Source organism: Mobula hypostoma, chromosome 8, assembly GCF_963921235.1.
Source record: "Mobula hypostoma chromosome 8, sMobHyp1.1, whole genome shotgun sequence".
Taxonomy (NCBI): Eukaryota; Metazoa; Chordata; class Chondrichthyes; order Myliobatiformes; family Myliobatidae; genus Mobula; species Mobula hypostoma.
In genome coordinates this window covers 5627140-5642724 of record NC_086104.1, presented here as the reverse complement: position 1 = coordinate 5642724, position 15585 = coordinate 5627140, and the positions used below count along the sequence as shown (strand labels likewise).

Sequence of the window (15585 nt, the reverse complement as noted above, 5' to 3'; positions counted from 1 at the left end):
TTGAGATAGTGTTATGATTCCCTAAGGTTCATATTTTCTGTAGACTGTCACTTTAAGGCACGAGAAAAAACTGAGATTAACTTTTGGATTTCTGCTGCGTTTGGAGAGAGAGGGCACCGAGCAGCTCGTGGGTCGCCATGGTGACCGAGGACGGCATTATTTGATGGACAATCGATGTTATGGCTTCTCTGCAGCATGTTTACTTTTTACATGGACATTGCCTGCTTGTACATTCTTACACAGACAGAGAAGGGAGGAGTTACTTGAGAGACAGTTGGTACTCAGTACGGTGAGATAAATAGAAGGTCAGATGATAGACCTCAGACACATGTTTTTGAACACTGCATGAGCTTTGTTGTGCCCACAGAAAAAGTGGGTTTTTGGAGGATCAATCAGCTGGATCGATCAGTGGCACTTGCAGTGTGAAAAGGAAGTGACCGGTGGGGAGTTGTTCGTGTGTCCAAACCTTGCCTGGCTTGAAAATTCCACCACAGAAGAACGGTCTCCTTTGTTGTGCTCACATTCAGTGAGTTTTAAAGGATTTCGGAGGACAACGGGAAGATCGACGGCATCAGCTCACCTGAAGACTCAAATCTCTCTCTCTCTCCATCACTACTCAACTCAATACCACAAACTGAACTGAACTTTTCTCATCATCATAAGACTATCTATTTACCCCTAGACTTGAAGAAGCTTGGTTTTCATATATTTCCACACTTACTTATATCTGATCATTTGTTAACCTGTTTGATTTTTCTGCATTTATATTACTGTATCGCGTAGTTATTAATAAATATTATTAGTTAATAGCAATACTGGACTCCAAAGTGTTTTCCATTTCTGCTGGTTCTTTAATCCGTCCCGGGTCCTCACAAAATTGGCGCCTGCATCCGTGTTATGAACAAATTCGTTGGGGGCCTGTTTGAATTAATTAGGGAAAATCCCTTTTGATTTGCTTGTGTGGAAAAACAGCAGAAATTGATGTTGCGGAATTTCTGGGATCGCCAAACCCCACTTCCCTGACGAAAGCTAGAAAGTATGAGTTGCGGGACATAACAGGAATTAAAGTTTACGATGGTAAAGAAGGGTATGACTAAGTTAGAAATTGAAAGAAATTCAAAGAAAAATAGTTGAATATTATGTTTCGATGAAACAATTTACTGAGGATGTGTTGAAAATGTTCACAGAAGGTAAACTTACTGAGGCTGAGATTCAGCTTCAGGTGCAGCAATGCAGGCTGGAGGCTGAGGATGGGAAAAGACAGCATGAGCTGCAACTTAAACATCTCAAGGCCAAAGAGACAGAAAGACAGAGATAGTTTGAAAGGGAGATGTGGCAGCTGAGAGGTTTAGTGTCAGACCCTGATGATTTTTACAGCTCAGAGGGCTTGTTCTGTTTGATGAATTTAAAGTTGTATCCCCTATGATGTGAGGGCATACCTAGATGAAGAGGATGCTGCCACCCTGCGGGGGTCTGCTAAGAAACCAGACAAATTTGTTTTAACCCACGAGGTTGAGATTACTCCAGATGAGAGTTACCCAGTGATTATCTGGGAGGTTCGGGTGACCTTGAATTTGAAACTGAGACAAGTGATGACAGCCCAGAAGAGGCAGCTGTCCTGATTGCCTGTGTTCAGATTTTTGAAGTACCTGCAGGTTCACAGGGTACTGAACCTTGTGTTGAATCTCAGTTAAATATGATGTAATCTGACCTTTCCGAATCTTTTCTCTGAACTTAAATTATATTATTAGAGGAGCTGAGTTAACGACATTACTGAACGTGTTTGATACAAGCTATTGGTCTAGCCCTGTTTTGCTTTTTTTTGGGGGGGGGGTTCTCTTTTTCTTTTGGGGTTTTTTTTGTTTATACTTTTTTTCTTTTTATTTCTTTTTTTAATGACTAATTTCATTATGAGCTTGGAAGTCTTTTATATCTATGTTACTTAAAATTCATTTTATATATGCTAATTAACATTATTCCAATTTCTTTGTACCAACTTTGTTATTGAGTTTATAATTTTGAAAATCAATGAAAAGATTTAAAAAGAAAAGAAAGAAACTCAGTTAAGGTCTGAGGTGTCTGACTTGGTTTGAAAGGAATGCAGTTCTTTTGTGTCAGATGGTTTTGGTTCAGTGAATAAGGGGATAACTTTGGTACCAGTGGAAATTGAGAATTCTCCGTCACTTATATTAGACAGTGTTTTAAAAGTTAGTGATGCGATAAAAATTGGAAATAATGGGAAAAGTGTTGTTAATGTTCTTCCTGAACTTTTGAATAAAGTACTGGGAAAGTTTGGATTGGTTGCGTGACCTTTGACCCTGCTTGCAGGACAAAGATCTGCTGAGGAAGCATGCCCCTCTCTGTTGAATTTTGTTTGGACATTTGGAGGTAAACACTTGCAAGGTTATGATGTCATTCATGGTGATTTTGTGGAGAAGAAGGATTGTTATGAGTTTGAGACGCCATTGTTGATTGATGTTATAGGCATAAGTCGAAGTGAAGGTCGTATAAATTTGATAAATGGACTGTTTGACCTCTTCCACAATGCATATATGGTTCTTATAAGTCTGGTGATGGTGCTCAGTTTAGTCAACAATGTGGGGAGATTGACACCTCTCCAAGATAAGGGTGATTTAACAATTCAACTGATGAGCAAAGCTGTTGCTAATCAACCACACAGAAAGACTGATGTTTTTCCCACATGCGCAATTACTCGAAGCATGTTTTGGAAGTCTGCTGAGCCCCATGATAGCAAAACCAGAAGTTTAAAGTATGATGATGTGTCACAGTCTTCTCTATCTTCCATGCTACAAGAGGATTTGGAGAGTGAGGTGTATGAGGAAGGTTTGTCCTTTGGAGGAAGGAATTTTTAGGGGAACAGAATAAAGATTCTGAAATGGTGGCTTCACAGGAGACAGCTCTCACAGAAGAGGAGGTTCAGCAAAAGTCAGTGGGATATTATCTTCAAGGTGGGGTGTTAATGAGGAAGTGGAGACAAGCCACTGTGCCTGCCAGTGAGGTTTGGGCTATTGTGCATCAGGTAGTGATTCCAAAAGTTTACAGTGCTGAAGTTTTAAACATGGTTTACAATATGCCTTTAGGTGGAAATTTTGGAGTGAGAAAGACAGTTAACAGGATTATGAAATAATTCTACTGGCCTAATTTAAGAAAGGATGCTGTGAATTTTTGCAGGACTTGCCATACCTGCCAGGTTGAGGAGAAACATAATCAGATTATTCAAGTAACAATTAACAGATACCTGCTTTTGATGAACCTTTTTTGAGGGTCATAGTGGATTGTGTTGGCCCATTGCTAAAGACTGCAGCTGGTCATCAGCATCTGTTAACAATTATGTGTGCTTTGTCTAGATTCCCTGAAGCCATGCCTTTTGGAAACATCAAGGCCAGGACTGTGGTAAAAGCATTCAGTAAGTTTTTCATACTGGTAGGCCTGCCCAAAGAAATTCAATTTGACCAGGGTAGTAACCTTACTTTGAGAACATTCCGGGGATAGTTGGAGAACTGGGAGCTAAGCACATTGTGTCATCTGCAAATCACACAGAATCCAAGGGAGCCTTGGAACGGTTCAACTCCACTCAGAAGACCATGATTAAAACATATTGTGTGAAAATGGGAAAAACTGGTATGAGAGGATTCCCCTACTCTTATTTTCTGTTGGAGTGACGATTCAAAAGTCATTGGAGGGTAATCTATTGGAACCTGTGTTCTGTCATAGGCCAAAAGGACCTTTGACCCTACTCAGAGAATTATGGTCTGATTTGGAAACATGTGTCAGTGTGCTTAATTATGTTTTAAAATTCTGGGAGAGGTTCAATAAGGTTTGTGACCTTGCAAAGGAAAGTTTGCAGAATGTTCAAATTAAAATAAAACACTTGTTTGATAAAATGGCACCTGTGAGCACTGTTATGAAAACCAATGGAGTCGTAGAGGCTTAAAATAAGATGAAAATTAATTTTACCAAACTGAATCTAGTATCAACAAGATGTAAGACTTCCATTGTTTTGAAAAATATTACTGATAATGTCCATTAGTTGGGACCTACACGGCAACAACAAGGAATTAATTAGCAAGCATAAAGATTTATTCCCTGACATTCTAAGACGGTATACAGCTGAAGGGCATGACATCATTGTAAATTCAGCCCAGCCAATCAGAGCATATCCTTACAGAATAAAGTTAGAGAAAAGCAAAATGGTTGAACAAGAAATTGGAAACAAGAAGGAACAAGGAAAGAGAGTGGATGATTGTATTGATAAAGTGGGAAAGGCTAAGTACCTTACAAACATTGACTTATTGAAAGGATACTGGGGTGTTCCTTTGACAGAAAGGGCTAAAGAGATATCAGCATTTAGATTATGAAGACACGCAGTCCTCTTCTATTGTCATTTAGTAATGCATGCGTTAAGAAATGATATAATATTTCCTCCGGTGTGATATCACAAAACACAGGACAGACTAAGACTGAAAAAACTAACAAAACCACAGAATTATAACATATAGTTACAACAGTGCAACAATTCCAGAACTCGATGAAGAAGTCCATGAGCACAGTAAAAAGTTCAAAGTCTCTCAAATGTCCCACATCTCACACAGACAGGAGAAGGAAGAAAAACTCTCCCTGCCATGCCGACAACAGTACGACTCTGAGTCATCCGAAAACTTTCAGCCTCCAATCAGCTCCAACACTGAGTACTGAGCACCATCTCTGTCCAAACGATTCAACCTTAATCTCAGTTGCCAACAGCAGGCAAAGCCGGGGATATTGAGGCCTTCCCTCCGGAAGATTCCCAACCGCGCAGTAACAACAGCAGCGAACTAGTGTTTCCGAAATTTCTCCAGATGTTCCTCTGTGCTTTCACGGCTGACTCCATCAAATCAGAATTGCCCACAGCCCCTATTTAACTGATATGACATCATTTTTCACCGGAGGTCTGCGCGCACGCGGCGCGCTGCTCTCTCTCCTCCCGCTTATAGAAGATGGCATTTATGATACCATCTGGACTGTATGAATATAAAGATTTACCCCTCAGGATGAAAAATGCTCCAGGGACATTTCAAAGAATGATCAATTCTGTGATTAGAAGTTTAGAAAACACAGGGGCTTATATTGATCATTTAGTAGACTGGAATGACACATGGGAAGAGCATATTGCAGCAGTAGCAAAACTGTTTGACAGACTTTCCAAGGCCAGTCTTACTGTGAACCTCGCTAAAAGTGAGTTTGGCCATGCCACAGTCACGTATCTGGGCTACATGGTAGGCCAGGGCCAACTGGCTCCTGTACAGGCCAATGTTCAAGGTATTGCTGAGGTTCCCATTTGGACCAGCAAGAAAGCTTTAAGGAGAGCTTTAGGAATGGTTGGGGATTATCATAAGTTTTGTAAGAACTTTGCTGACATCGCTCTCTCCTTAACAAAACTTCTAGGGAAGAGTGAAGGATTTGTATGGAGTGATTTTTGCCAGGAGGCATTTGAATGCCTGAAAACCATCCTGTGTTCTCATCCTGTGCTCAAGGCACCTGATTTTTCAAAGCCATTTTCTATAGCAACAGACGCTAGTGACGAAGCTGCTGGGGCGATACTGTTACAGAAGGAAGTGGATGACATTGAATACCGAGTAGCCTATTTCTCAAAGAAATTTAATGGGCACCAGAAAAATTATTCAACTGTTGAAAAGGAATTACTAGCACTTATTCTGGCCTTACAACATTTTGAGGTCTATGTTTGTCCTGCCCAGAGACCACTTGTGGTTTACACGGATCACAATCCCTTGGTGTTTCTGACTAAGATGAAGGAGAAGAATAGAAGGTTATTAAATTGGAGTCTGATATTGCAAGCATATGACCTGATAATCAAACATGTGAAAGGTACTGACAATATGATAGCTGATTGTTTATCCAGATGTTAAGTTGGACATTGTACACATTTCGCTCTGTCATCTGATGATTATACATGTATTGTATCAAACTCTGTAATTTACATTTAAACTAAAAATTTCGCCTTCGTCAAAAAAAATTCTGAAGAAAGGGGGTGTGACGGGGTCCTGAATTATCCCTATGAACTGTGCTCGATTACACCTATGAATTGTGCTTTTGAAAAGCGAGAGAGAGTTATTGAACACTGACATCGTTTTTAAGAGAGCGAGAGAGAGAAAGAGATGAAGACTGCTTTGAGATGGTGTTATGAACCCCTAAGGTTCATATTTTCTGTGGACTGTCACTTTAAGGCACGAGAAAGAACTGAGACTAACTTTGGGGTTTCTGCTGAGTTCGGAGAGAAAGGGATCCTAGCAGCTCGTGGGTTGCCATGGTGACCGAGGACGGCGTTGTTTGATGGACAATCGATGTTATGGCTTCTCTGCAGCATGTTTACTTTTTACAAGGACATTGCCTGCTTATACATTCTTAAACAGACAGTTTACTTGAGAGACAGTTGGTACTCAGTACGGTGAGATAAATAGAAGGTCAGATGATAGACCTCAGACACATGTTTTTAGACACTGAATGAGCTTTGTTTTGCCCAGAGAAAAAGTGGGTTTTTGGAGGATCAATCAGGTGGATCGATCAGTGGCTCTTGCAGTGTAAAAAGGAAGTGACCAGTGGGGAGCTGTTCATGCCTCCAACGCTTGCCTGGGTTGATAAATCCACCACTGAAGAATTGTCCCCTTTGTTATGGTCACAGTCGGTGAATTTTAAAGGATTTCGGAGGACAACAGGAAGATCAACGGCATCAGCTCACCTGAAGACTCAAATCTCTGTCTCTCTCTCTCCATCACTACTCAACTCAATACCACGAACTGAACTGAACTTTTCTCATCATCGTAAGACTATCTATTTAGATTATGAAGACACGCAGTCCTTTATTATTGTCATTTAGTAATGCATGGATTAAGAAATGATACAATATTTCCTCCGGTGTGATATCACAAGACAGGACAGACCAAGACTGAAAAAAAACTAACAAAACCACATAATTATAACATATAGTTACAACAGTGCAACAATACCATAACTTGATGAAGAAGTCCATGATCACAGTAAAGTTCAAAGTCTCTCAAATGTCCCACATCTCACGCAGACGGAGAGAAGGAAGAAAAACTCTCCCTGCCATACCCGACCACGGTCTGACTCCGAGTCATCCAAAAACTTCGAGCTCCGATCAGCTGTCTGACACCGAGTACTGAGTGCCATCACTATTGGAATGATTCCACCTCCTTCTCAGTCGCCAACAGCAGGCAAAGCCAGGGATTTTGAGGCCTACCCTCCAAAAGATTCCCGACCGCGCAGTAAAGACAGCGGTGAACGAGAGTTTCAGAAATTTTTCCAGATGTTCTTCTGTGCTTTCACATCCATCTTCATCAAATCAGAATTGTTCACGGCCCCTGTTCAACAGATACGATATCACTTTTCATCGAAGGGCTGCGCACACGCAACGTGCTGCTTCTCTTCTCCTCCCGCCTTTACCCGCAGACTTGAAGAAGCTATGTTTTCATATATTTCCACACTTACTTATATATGATCATTCGCTAACCTGGTTGATTTATCTGCATTTATATTACTGTATTGCATAGTTAATAACAAATATTATTAGTTAATAGCAATACCGGACTCCAAAGTGTTTTCCATCTCTACTGGTTCTTTAACCCATCACGGGGTACGTGAGAACATCAAGATTGGGAGTGTTGTGGAAAGCTATCATGGCTTGCGATTTACCTGGATCAGCTGGAAAAATTAGCTGAAAATGGCAGGTGAAATTTCACGCAAGGTGTCGCACTTCAGGGTAGGTCTAACCCAGTGAGGACTATGGTAGAACAAAGGAATCTGGTGATACAGATCCATAATTCATTGGAAGTCCCATCATAGTTAGGCAGGGTTGTAAAGAAATCTTTTGGCACATTGGCCTTCATCAATCAATGTATTGACTGCAGGAAATGGGATGTTATGCAGAAATTGTATGAGTTGGGTGAGGCCTAATTTGGAGGATTCTGTGCTGTTTTGTTCACCTATCTACAGGAAACATCTACGTCAGTTTGAAAGAGTACAGACAAAAATTACAAGGATGTTGCCGTGTCTGGAGGACGGCAGTTATAATGAAAGATTGAATAGGTTTGGACTTTATTCCGTATAACGTAGAAGATTGAGAGGAGATTTGAAAGAGGTATACTAAATTATGAAGGTTTTAGATAGGGTAAATGCAAGCAGGCTTTTTCCATTGAAGTTGAGTGGGACTACAACCGGAAGTCATGGGTGATTAACATAGATGTGAGAAAGTTGAAAAGTTTAAGGGGAACCTGAGGGAAAACTTCTTTACTCAGGTGATTGTGAGAGTGTGGAATGAGCTGCCAGCACAAGTGGTGCATGTGAGTTATATTTCAGCTGTTGGTCAGAAAGAACTACAGTCTACAAATCATTGGATTCACATTAATCAAGGACAGAGGGAGCAGACAATCCAATTGCTTTTGTTTCTCCCCATTTTGGGAACTCTGAACTGATACTTGCTCTGGGATAATCGAATCAGAGGAATTGAATGTTGACACAAGGAGCTCAGACTGATGACCTGCCAAACCCGAGGACATTCTCAGATGAGTATCTATTTATTATGTAAAGTGGAAGACCTACAAGAGAAGTGAACTCGTTAGACTCAGTGTCTGGGTCATCTAGTTTGACCTGTTTGAAGCAGTCAGAGTTGAAAGGAACAAATACACAAGGTTGGGAAACATAAATCATAGAATAACGTTGGTTGTAGCCCTGGACTAGAAACAGTAAGAATGTGACCCAGGTAGATCAGGTGACCTTGAGCCAATGGGATGAAGATCCATCAGTTCAAATGATGAGGAACACTCTACGAGTCTGGAGCTCCAAATGCATAACGGTGATGACTCTTCAGCAACCAGAAAACAACCATCATGGAAGTGGAGGTCTACACATTTATGTGGAGATCAGGACCATGTCGTACTCCTTTCCCGGGTAATAGCTTATCTCTTCATTGACTGTTCATAGAGTGTCAAGGAAATCAAGCTGGTCTACACACATATGTTGGTATGTGAACCCACATGCCTTTTAGTTGAGACAACAAAAGTTACTTGTCAGTAAATACAGATTCTCTCTGTACCTCCTTGACCGTTGTTTCTAAGGTGTAGCTTCATATAACACAATGTTTCTGGTGAACTATGGATAAGCAGAAGGATGGTAGTAGTATGGCGGGCAGTTCGATGAGAGTAGGCAGTTAAAATGGCTTCAGCATGGACTAGGTGGGCCGAAGGGCCTGTTTCTGTGCTATACCTTTCTAGTACTCTGTAACTCGATTGGCTGCAGGTCTCCCTCTTGTGAATGTATTCCCTGTCTCCAGCAATATCTTAAACACAAGAGATTCAAAAGACTCTGGAAATTAAGAATAACACACAAATTTTTGGAAGACCTCAATAGGTCAGGCATGTATGAAGGGGAATAAGTAGACAATTTTCAGTGCTGGACCCTTTGGCAGCCCTGATGAAGTGTCTCAGCCTGACATCTTGACTGTTTACTCCTCTCTGCAGATGTTGCCTGACTAGCTGAGTTCCTTCAGCATTTTGCGTGTATTACCCCAGCAATGTGTTACTCTGCTTTCACAGTAATGTTACACAACACCGAAAATATTCATCTAACACACTCTGTCCGTGCCCAGAATATACCACTGCTCTCACTGCCCTCTATTATTGGATGGTTTGTTCAATGTCTTCTCCAACACTGACCTTTTGAACACTGTTTGATGCCCACAGCACTGAATATGTCTGTATGGATCAACTCCATAACAGCATAACCATTTAAAACATAGAAGCAGGATTAGGCCATTCAGCCAATCGGGTCTGCTTCACCATTCTAACCTGGCTGCTGTATTATCCCTCTCAAACTCATGCTCCTGCCTTCTTCCCATAAACTTTGACACAATTACTAATCAAGAACTTTTCAAACTCTGCTTTCCATATACCCAGTGATTTGACCTCCACAGCCATCTGTGGCAATGAATTTCAGTGGCAAAAGAAAATCCTCTCCATCTCTGCTCAGAAGGGAGATCCTTGTATTCTGAGGTTGTGCCTTCATCTTAGAATCCCTCAGGACAAGAAACATCCTCTCCATGTTCGCTCCATCTGGGCTTTCAATATTCAATAGGTTTCAATGAGATCTCTCCCTCATTTTTATAAATTCCGGCGTGTACAGACCCAAAGCCATCAAACTCTCCTCATACGTTAGCCCTTGTATCATTCTCATGAAGCTCTTCTGGACCCTCTCCAATCTCAACACATATTTTCTTAGATGAGGGGCCCAAAGCTGCTCACAATTCTCCATGTGGGATCTGACCAAAGTCTCAGCGCAACAACACCGCCCCCCCCCACCATATTCCACCCCTCACTCAGACACCAGGAGGCAACTTACAGTGGCTATTTAGCCCAATGATCTACCTGTCTTTGGGGTTTTAGAGGAAACCGGAGCACCCGAGAGAATCACATACAGTCACAGGGAAAATGTGCACACACTGCTCAGAAGACATTGGAGGTTGGGATTAAACCAGGATCGCTGAAGCTGGGGGGCAGCGACTCTACCCGTTGTGTGATTTTTTTTCATCCATCAGACTGACACCATAACTACTGTTGCTTCTTTCCCCTGTAAACTGCTCACTGACAGACAACAAACTCAGTTATCTCAGTAGCTTGTTTTCTTCTATATATGTTTTCTACTTTCCTTACAGAGGAGAAGCAGGACATTCTGCCCAGGAAATCTCTGCAGCCTCAGCACAATTCCATCAGTCCATCATTCCACTTACAGTATATCTCCATAAGCTGTTCTCTCTCACATGCACATCAGTTCCTTCCTCTCCAAACCCATCCATACTCCCCTTCCCTCCATCTCCTCATCACTCCTCTATTTGCTCCCCATAATCCAAATCTCCCCAACTCTCCCCGAACCTTAGTGTCTTCCCACCCCTTCATTCTTCTCCACACTCCCCCATTTGTCCTCCATAATCCACATCTCCCTCTACTCTTCCCCCTCCTCCCGCTACTCTCCATATCCTCTCACAGTCCCTCATTCTCCTCCCTCCATCCAGCTCCCCAAACTGCCCCTTTCTCTACCCACTAACTCTCCCCACACACCTCCATTCTCTCCCATCCTCCAAGTCCTCACACCCTCCTATTCTCTCCCGTCATCCTTTCCCCCTTTCCCTCAGTACTGCCCTTTCTCTTGCCAATGGCTCTCTCTACACTTTCCAATTAGACCCCAATATCCAGGAAATCCATGCAATCCCCCATTCATCCCCCACCATTGTTACCTCCACTGCTCCTCTCTCTTTTCACTGACTCTCCTTACACTCCTCCAGTCTCCCCAACATCCAAGAACACCCTGCACTCTGCCATTCTCCCCCTTCCACCCTCCAACTCTCCTCTCACTCCCACATTCTACCCCTTCTTCCTCTATCTGCCTTGATGTCATGCACCACCCGCTATTATTTTTGATGCCCCACTCTATGAAGGAGGGGGAGGTGAGCGAGCACAATGATCCATCTCAACCCAAGCAAGGCTGCAGGACTGGATGGTGTCAGTACCAGGGTGCTCAAAGCCTGTGCCCCTCAGCTATGTGGAGTACTTCGCCATGTCTCCAACCTGAGCCTGAGGCTCCGGAGGGTTCCTGTGCTGTGGAAGACGTCTTGCCTCGTCCCTGTGCCGAAGACACCACACCCAAGTGGCCTCAATGACTACAGACTGGTGGCATTGATCTCCCACATCATGAAGACCCTGGACAGACTTGTTCTGGAGCTGCTCTGGCCTATGGTTAGGCCACAAGTAGATCCCCTCCAGTTTGCCTACCAGCCCCAACTAGGAGTTGAGGATGCCATCGTCTACCTGCTGAACCGTGTCTACGCCCACCTGGACAAGCCAGCGAGCACTGTGAGAGTCATGTTTTTTGACTTCTCCAGTGCATTCAACACCATCCGCCCTGCTCTACTGGAGGAGAAGCTGACAGCGATGTAGGTGGATGCTTTCCTGGTGTCATGGATTCTTGATTACCTGACTGGCAGACCACAGTATGTGTGCTTGCAACACTGTGTGTCCGACAGAGTGATCAGCAGCACTGGGGCTCCACAGGGGACTGTTTTGTCTCCCTTTCTCTTCACCATTTACACCTCAGATTTCAACTACTACACAGAGTCTTGTCATCTTCAGAAGTTTTCTGATGACTCTGCCATAGTTGGATGCATCAGCAAGGGAGACAAGACTGAGTACAGGGCTACGGTAGAAAACTTGGTCACATGGAGTGAACAGAATTATCTGCAGCTTAATGTGAAAAAGACTAAGGAGCTGGTGGTAGACCTGAGGAGAGCTAAGGCACTGGTGACCCCTGTTTCCATCCAGGGAGTCAGTGTGGGCATGGTGGAGGATTACAAATACCTGGGGATATGAATTGACAATAAACTGGACTGGTCAAAGAACACTGAGGCTGGCTACAAGAAGGGTCAGAGCCGTCTCTATTTCCTGAGGAGACTGAGGCCCTTTAACATCTGTCGGACGATGCTGAGGACATTCTACGAGTCTATGGTGTCCAGTGCGATCATGTTTGTTGTTGTGTTCTGGGGCAGCAGGCTGAGGGTGACAGACACCAACAGAATCAACAAACTCATTCGTAAGGCCAGTGATGTTGTGGGGATGGAACTGGACTCTCTGACGGTGGTGTCTGAAAAGAGGATGCTGTCCAAGTTGCATGCCATCTTGGACAATGTCTCTCATCCACTACATAATGTACTGGTTGGGCACAGGAGTATATTCAGCCAGAGACTCATTCCACCGAGATGCAACACTGAGCATCATAGGAAGTCATTCCTGCCTGTGGCCATCAAACTTTACAACTCCTCCCTTGGAGGGTCAGACACCCTGAGCCAATAGGCTGGTCATGGACTTATTCCCTGGCATAATTTACATATTTACATATTACTATTTAACTATTTATGGTTTTATTACTATTTAATTATTTATGGTGCAACTGTAATGAAAACCAATATCTCCCAGGATCAATAAAGTATGACAATGACTATGACTATTTTGGTTCTCCAAGATATTGCTAGGGTGTAGATACCAGGCACTGCCCCACACTCTCTCTGAAGCCCCATCGATTGAAGGGGTATACAGCGAAACATGTGGTTCTCCGAAATGTGGCTTGGGTATGGGAGGATGGATGCTCAGAACTATGAATTATTTCCCAGGCACAGATAATCCTTCCCTGGAAAACTTAGACTTTATGTCTCACATATTGACAGCACTTTCAGAAACCTTTGAAGCACAGTTGGTCTCTCAAAACAAACGAGATCTAACTTGGGACTTCTGTTTTCATACTTCCTCAATTCACCTTTCCATAACCCTGTCTGCCTCACCACTGGTGTACACCATGTCAGCTCCTGTCCCGAGCTCTGGTCCACTGCTCTGCACAGTGATCAGGGAGGAGGGTGACATGGTTTGTGGTTTCTTTGGAAACCATATTTCGAACAGCAACTGAGAAATGCACTATCCGTGTCAGCAGACTTTGCTGCTGTGGGTCAAAGTCAAAGTCGAGTTCACTGCCAAATGTGTATGGGGTGACAAAAACCATACTGACAGCATCATTACAGACACACAGCATTCTCAAATCAAACAGCAATTTTTTTTAAAGTTAGAACATAAAGACCATTACAGTGCAAAGTGATCAAAGTGAACATAGATTTTGTTGTTCAAACCACACAGTCCACACAGCTACAGAAGTTTTCCAAGGTTTTTGATGACATGCCGTATCTCCGCAGACTCCTGGGGAAGTAGAGGAGCCATTGGGCTTCCTTTGCAATTATATTGGTGGGTTTAGGACAGGACTTCTGAGACAGTGACACCTAGGAATTCAAAGTTAATGACCCTCGTCACCTCTGATCCTTCGATGATTCCACGCTCATGTACCTAGAACATAGAACGTAGAAAACTTAGAACACAATACAGGCCCTTCGGCCCACAAAGCTCTGCCGAACATGTACTTACTTTAGAAATTACCTAAGCTTACCCATAGCCCTCTATTTTTCTAAGCTCCATGTACCTGTCCAGGAGTCTCTTAAAAGACCCTATCGTATCCACCTCCACCACCATCACGGGGAGACCTTTTTTTTGTGTTTATGATACACCGCTGAAAGTTGAACAAAAATATAATTTTGGACTACTTGCATCATGTAGGAATTAGGAGATATCAGAAATTAACTTTTATTGAATATCATGCATGTAATTGCTTAATGGTGCTTGCTCTTTGCAATAGTTCAACTAAGCTGAAAAAGTTTTGCTGATGATTTTCATTTGTACTCAATGTCTGAAGCTTCTTGCTTGTGTCCAACAATAATCAGCCAGTATTGATGGATTCCAGTTGCCCTGATACTGTTTCTCCATGACTGCAAGGGAAGAAATCTAAATATGTCAGGGCGCTGAAGCAGGGACCCAATCGCAGACCAGGTGCTGTGTGCACTGTGATATTTACTGAGTAGCAAATCCAGATGGGCAACAAAGTCGGTATCAAAGTTCAGGCGGAGATCAAAAATTCCAGAGAAATCCAAAAACCAGAATCGGGAAACAGGCAGAGTCGATATTCGGATGGACAGAGTTCAGATACAAAATGCTGGAAAGGCCCAGGAAACCTCACTGGCAAGATCTGGTAACAAACGGGTGAAAACACAGGACTACAATACACTGAGCAATAAACAGAGAGGCAGATGATAGGTGGAGCACAATGAGACACAGGTGGCAGAAAAACAGTTAATAATGAGAAACAGGTGAGAGGCGGAGTACCCAGTAATACTGGGGCCGGAGTAGAGCAGGAGTGGGGACAGGTGCACATGGGGCATGAGAACAAACAAGAGCACATGGCAATACAAAACCACAGAGGGGGAACACACAAAAAGGCAAAGTTCAATTGGAGGTACTGACAAAATAGTAATGCAGGAAATGAATTTTAGTGACATACAAACATTGAAAACCTACAGCACAATACAGGCCCTTCGGCCCACAATCCTATGCCAAATTAGGCTTAATTAGGAAGGGGAAAAAAGATTATGAGAGAAAACTGGCAGAGAACATAAAAACGGACTGTAAAAGCTTTTATAGATATGTAAAAAGGAAAAGACTGATAAAGACAAATGTAGGTCCCCTGCAGACAGAAACAGGTGAATTGATTATGGGGAGCAAGGACATGGCAGACCAATTGAATAATTACTTTGGTTCTGTCTTCACTAAGGAGGACATAAATAATCTTCCAGAAATAGTAAGGGACAGAGGGTCCAGTGAGATGGAGGAACTGAGTGAAATACATGTTAGTAGGGAAGTGGTGTTAGGTAAATTGAAGGGATTGAAGGCAGATAAATCCCCAGGGCCAGATGGTCTGCATCTCAGAGTGCTTAAGGAAGTAGCCCAAGAAATAGTGGATGCATTAGTGATAATTTTTCAAAACTCGTTAGATTCTGGACTAGTTCCTGAGGATTGGAGGGTGGCTAATGTAACCCCACTTTTTAAAAAAGGAGGGAGAGAGAAACCAGGGAAT

The 15585-nt window shown here is 42.8% G+C and overlaps 1 protein-coding gene across 3 annotated transcripts in view; it reads right to left on the bottom strand.

The window, feature by feature from the left end:
- Positions 1–11093: 11093 nt before the first annotated feature.
- Positions 11094–15585, bottom strand: part of LOC134350349 (E3 ubiquitin-protein ligase TRIM47-like) — a 132444-nt gene continuing 127952 nt past the window's right edge. For all 3 annotated transcript variants that reach the window (XR_010018877.1, XR_010018875.1, XM_063055422.1), the window contains one exon: positions 11094–13967. Coding sequence is in view for 1 of the 3 variants with exons in the window: in XM_063055422.1 (XP_062911492.1) it covers positions 13875–13967 (93 nt within the window). In the remaining 2 variants the exon portion in view is untranslated. The remainder of the gene's footprint in view (positions 13968–15585) is intronic.